This window comes from Borostomias antarcticus (genome assembly GCF_949987555.1).
Source record: "Borostomias antarcticus genome assembly, chromosome: 5".
In the NCBI taxonomy this organism is placed as follows: Eukaryota; Metazoa; Chordata; class Actinopteri; order Stomiiformes; family Stomiidae; genus Borostomias; species Borostomias antarcticus.
The window spans coordinates 27,034,521-27,039,502 of record NC_140238.1 but is presented as its reverse complement, the minus strand read 5'-3'; the positions used below and the strand labels follow the sequence as shown (position 1 = coordinate 27,039,502).

The 4,982-nt window shown below is 48.1% G+C and overlaps 1 protein-coding gene across 1 annotated transcript; it reads left to right on the top strand.

Annotated features, from left to right (window-relative positions):
• Positions 1–329: 329 nt before the first annotated feature.
• Positions 330–4,644, top strand: actb2 (actin, beta 2). The gene is made up of 6 exons (XM_084438142.1): positions 330–419; positions 1,887–2,016; positions 2,280–2,519; positions 3,002–3,440; positions 3,551–3,732; positions 3,874–4,644. The coding sequence occupies exons 2-6, from the start codon at positions 1,894–1,896 to the stop codon at positions 4,015–4,017; spliced, it is 1,128 nt and encodes a 375-aa protein (XP_084294268.1). The 5' UTR covers positions 330–419; positions 1,887–1,893; the 3' UTR covers positions 4,018–4,644.
• The last annotated feature ends 338 nt before the right edge of the window (positions 4,645–4,982 follow it).

Sequence of the window (4,982 nt, the reverse complement as noted above, 5' to 3'; positions counted from 1 at the left end):
TGTACTGGTGTAAAGGACACGTATGACACACACATGGCCAATGCACTCACCCTATAACTGACTCTTACACGGGATTAGGATCAGTAGGCCTCATAACATATTTCTATCCTCTATTTTCCCCATTCCTTTTCCTCCTTTCTTTCTCCACCCCCCTCTCTCTCTCTCTCTCTCTAAAATCGCGAGCGGTTGAGTGCAGCAGTGTGCACGCGACGCGCCCGGGTGCGTGACGCCGGTCCAATCAAATCGCGCGAATCCGAAAGTTTACCTTTTATGGCTCGAGCCGGGCATCTGACTGAGGATAAAAACCACGCGCCCACCATTAACGAATTCACTTTGAGCGCCGTCTTACGCAGCTCGTGCGGGATATCATTTGCCTGAAACCGGTTTCCCTAAAATCGAAAAGCCCCCCCACCCAAAAGGTAAGAGTACTACGTTTATTGACACAATAATGACAATATTGATCAGCTCAATGTAAAGCAAACCTTGTTTTTACTTAAAATACTGTACGATTAAGGTTATGTGAGGAAATGTGACATGAACCACGAGGCTCTTTCTTTGTCCTGTCACAACTATTAGCTATTTACCGGCAAGCCAGAACTTGACTTGGTGTTGCAAGACATGAGTTTAAGATAAAACCCAATTGGTGCTTGATTTTGAAGGTTACGTTTGTTATTTTGTCTAGTCATCCAATGGCTAATTGTTAGCAAAATCACTTAATGTTACAGCTAATTGGCGCATGGGCGGATCACAGGTGCCTCCGATTGCCAATGTGGTCATTCAGCTTTTGATCGGGATATACTACTATGCAATAACCAGTCTACCGTTCAACTGATACTCGGTGTTCAGATCTTGGGTTCGGTCATGGTTCGGGCTGCTCCCTTTGTGCGCGCTCTGCGGCGGGGTGTGACCTACATAGCTAGCCTATTAGCCTAGCCACATGCTAGTTAACGCCGCCCTTCAGCCTCTTGCAGGATTGCATTTATACGCTGTTGGCTGATTCCCCAGTGATAAAATTGGATATTGGCTCATTACCAATCTGCATCCATTTTACCTTTGCACTTGATAAACCCTTGAAACCAAGTTGTAACCATGTATCGCTAGATCAAAGGTATCCTTATACTCAAGTGAAAATATGAATTAAAGGCATATTTAATTTTATTGGTTTTGTCACAGAGCAATCTGCAATTGTCTAACGTTGACGGATTGCGAAACTTGGAATCGGTCATAAAGGCGTGGCTTTCAGGAAACGGCCATAAGTCAAGGACTTGGTGGGCCAAGTGATGACTCAACTTGAGACAGCCAAGTTGGCTAATTGTAATTAATTGCTCTGGCTGAACAGTTCAGTCTCTCCTAAACAGACTAAAGCCATTTGTGTAGAGATCATGGTAGACATGGGACTAGCTAATCTTCAATTTAGTGGGAGAGGTTTGTGAATGCTAAGCTGTGACGCAGTAATATATCGCAGCGTTGATTTCAGTCTTTGACTTGTTCCCATTCCACCCGGGCAGTGAAGGGTGGGTCTAGTGCGGTGGTGGTGAACTTCATTGAGGGAGTGGTCGCGTCCTGGTCCGAATGTCGAAATGTTGTTCCTTTTCGCTGAACCCTGCTGCTCTGGCCGCGCGCCACGCCGCCGGCAGCCGCAAAGCTGCTCAAACCAAACCATGTCCTTATATGGTAATAACAGAATGCAACGGTACTTCCCTTTGTCTGGCTGTCAAGAATGTGGAGCACGAGCTCCGCCCAGCGGCCAGACCCGCGAACTGCAGTTCATAGCAGGAAGTTGGAACGTGCTTCGTCATAAAGCGCTACGCGGAAGGGATTTTTTTTTGGCAGTTGACCATCTGAGTGAGTTGAATTAACTAACAAGTGTTTTCCTCCCTTTTTAGTTTAAACATGGATGATGAGATCGCCGCACTGGTTGTGGATAACGGCTCCGGCATGTGCAAAGCCGGATTCGCCGGGGACGACGCACCTCGTGCTGTGTTCCCCTCGATCGTTGGCCGCCCCAGGCATCAGGTGAGCACTTTGGTCCAACGGGTCAATCATTCCACTGGATAGTTTATCCTTCGATAGTGTTTAGGTAGCTAGCTAAATATTTACTAATTCTAGCAGTATTTGGATGCTTTTAAAAATGCTAATTTAACAGAACAATCAAAAGCATACGTCATCATAAGCTAGCTGCTATATTGAACCGAGGGGTTGAACACCATGCTGTTTTTATTTGCCCTTATGTGACCCTAACAAATGTTGACCTACCGTTCTGTTGCCTGTCTCTCCAGGGAGTGATGGTGGGTATGGGCCAGAAGGACAGCTATGTAGGTGACGAGGCTCAGAGCAAGAGGGGTATCCTCACCCTCAAGTACCCCATCGAGCACGGTATTGTGACAAACTGGGACGACATGGAGAAGATCTGGCATCACACCTTCTACAACGAGCTGAGAGTGGCCCCTGAGGAGCATCCCGTCCTGCTCACAGAAGCCCCCCTGAACCCCAAAGCCAACAGGGAGAAGATGACCCAGGTATATATGGTTTATTTGTACTCTACACTTTTACACTTTCAGAACTTGAAGGCCATGTCCCAATACCCACACTGGCTCACCACTACATCACTTGCTCTAAGTGGTGCTAGTGTGGGTATAGGAATGGATCCTGTGTTCTATGATCTCTTCCATCCTGTTCACTGTCCCTGCTTCTCCTCCAGGCCCTTTCTCCTCTGACCTGATCTGTTCATCTTTCTCTGCAAACTTCAGGTTTCTTCCTTCGCCTGTGTGCTGATTTCTCTGCACTTTTGCCTTTTTTAGGAATGAGGAATGATTGTAGCATTAGAGCCACACTAGTTGAGTAGTGTACTCTTTGACCTGCACGTTGGTGTGAGCCAGGTTCTGTGCACCTGTTTTATTCTAACTCTTATTCTGACACAGTGCTGCATGCCTCAGTGTGCTGTAACCACTACTAAAGCTGTACCACCAGTACTCAAATGTTCTCTCCTCTCTCCTCCTAGATCATGTTCGAGACCTTCAACACCCCCGCCATGTACGTTGCCATCCAGGCTGTGCTGTCCCTGTACGCCTCTGGTCGTACCACCGGTATCGTCATGGACTCCGGTGATGGTGTGACCCACACAGTGCCCATCTACGAGGGTTACGCTCTGCCCCACGCCATCCTGCGTTTGGACTTGGCCGGCCGCGACCTCACAGACTACCTCATGAAGATCCTGACCGAGCGCGGCTACTCCTTCACCACCACTGCCGAGAGGGAAATAGTGCGTGACATCAAGGAGAAGCTGTGCTACGTGGCGCTGGACTTCGAGCAGGAGATGAGCACCGCTGCCTCCTCTTCCTCTCTGGAGAAGAGCTACGAGCTGCCCGACGGACAGGTCATCACCATCGGCAATGAGAGGTTCCGCTGCCCCGAGGCCCTCTTCCAGCCTTCCTTCCTGGGTGAGTTAATGCACTACTCAACGAGCCAATGGCAGTGCACCTCCACCTACCCCACTGGCAGGGGCCATCTTGTCGTGTGTTTTGACGGCCATGTTCTTTCTGTCTCCCAGGTATGGAGTCCTGCGGCATCCACGAGACCACTTATAACAGCATCATGAAGTGCGACGTGGACATCCGTAAGGACCTGTACGCCAACACTGTGCTGTCTGGAGGCACCACCATGTACCCCGGCATCGCTGACAGGATGCAGAAGGAGATCACAGCCCTGGCCCCCTCCACCATGAAGATCAAGGTGAGCTGACTGTGGTCCAAATGACACCTACACTTAAAATGCCCTGTACTCTAGTGTGGACCTGGTCCATTCAAGACTTGAGGTTGCAGTGACCAAGTTGTGAATCTCCATTCTTGACTAACTCATTCCTCTCCTCTCCAGATCATTGCCCCACCAGAGCGCAAGTACTCTGTCTGGATCGGAGGCTCCATCCTGGCTTCTCTGTCCACCTTCCAGCAGATGTGGATCAGCAAGCAGGAGTACGATGAGTCCGGCCCCTCCATCGTCCACCGCAAATGCTTCTAAACAGACTGTTCCTTTTTTTCCCCCCGACCAAACGCCCAACAACGACTTCAGCTCTGCGCAGAAACCACACACACTCATACACACACTCAGGCGCAGAGCCTAGACGACGTCTCCCATTGGCATGGCTTCAGTTATTTTTGGCGCTTGACTCAGGATCTAAAAACTGGAACGGTGATGGTAATGTTTGTTATTTTTTTGGCTAAATAAAAGCACCCCAAGGTTCTACAGTTCCATTTGAGGACTTTCTTTTGAGTCATTCCAAATGTTTGTTAACTGCATATTGTTCAAACACATTTCCAAATGTTAACTGCATTGTTCAGACATGTATTTGCCTCTGTGAAGGCTGCCCAGTGGTTGGAGCATACTTAACATGGTTGTAGTATCGCTTGTATGTAAATTGTGTCACAATGTCTGGGTTTTTTGTACTTTCAGCCTTAAAAATATCTTGGTCCTGTTTAATTTTTTTTGTTTTTGTTATGCAAAAGCCGAGCGTGACCTGCTCTCCCTGTAGGAGGTTCCATCCAAGGGCGGCTGGGTGAAGGGTGACATGGGGTGCCAGACTGGTGGGGCCAACCTGTACACTGACTAAAACTATCCCAATAAAGTGCACATGTGTTACGACATGAATTTACTGCCTCTTGAGTCCTTTGTAACTATCTGTTGGAGTTGGTTGTGGGTAGTCTACTGTAGATGGGGTTGTTAAAAGTTCTCATTTAGTATTATGGTGTCTTAAGTCTAATTTACAGAAATACCTTGTATTTTTGGTTGTCAGTCAAATAGGTATACATGTAATTCTGAAGCTCGTGTATGGTACACTTCAGCCTCAGTTTCTGTACAGTGAAGACTGACTACTACAGCCTGTACTTCCGTGAAGACATCTGAGTCATCCTCCAGACCAGCGGGTCTCCAGACTGACCCCGTCAGGAATCTGTTCTAGAATGTCTCGCCCTCTGCTGTGGTGGAAT

Coding starts and splice junctions, on each gene's coding strand:
- actb2 (XM_084438142.1), top strand. CDS start 1,894: ATGGATGATGAGATCGCCGCACTGGTTGTGGATAACGGCTCCGGCATG. Junction 3,441..3,550: donor CTTCCAGCCTTCCTTCCTGG/GTGAGTTAATGC, acceptor TCTGTCTCCCAG/GTATGGAGTCCTGCGGCATC. Junction 3,733..3,873: donor CCTCCACCATGAAGATCAAG/GTGAGCTGACTG, acceptor TCTCCTCTCCAG/ATCATTGCCCCACCAGAGCG.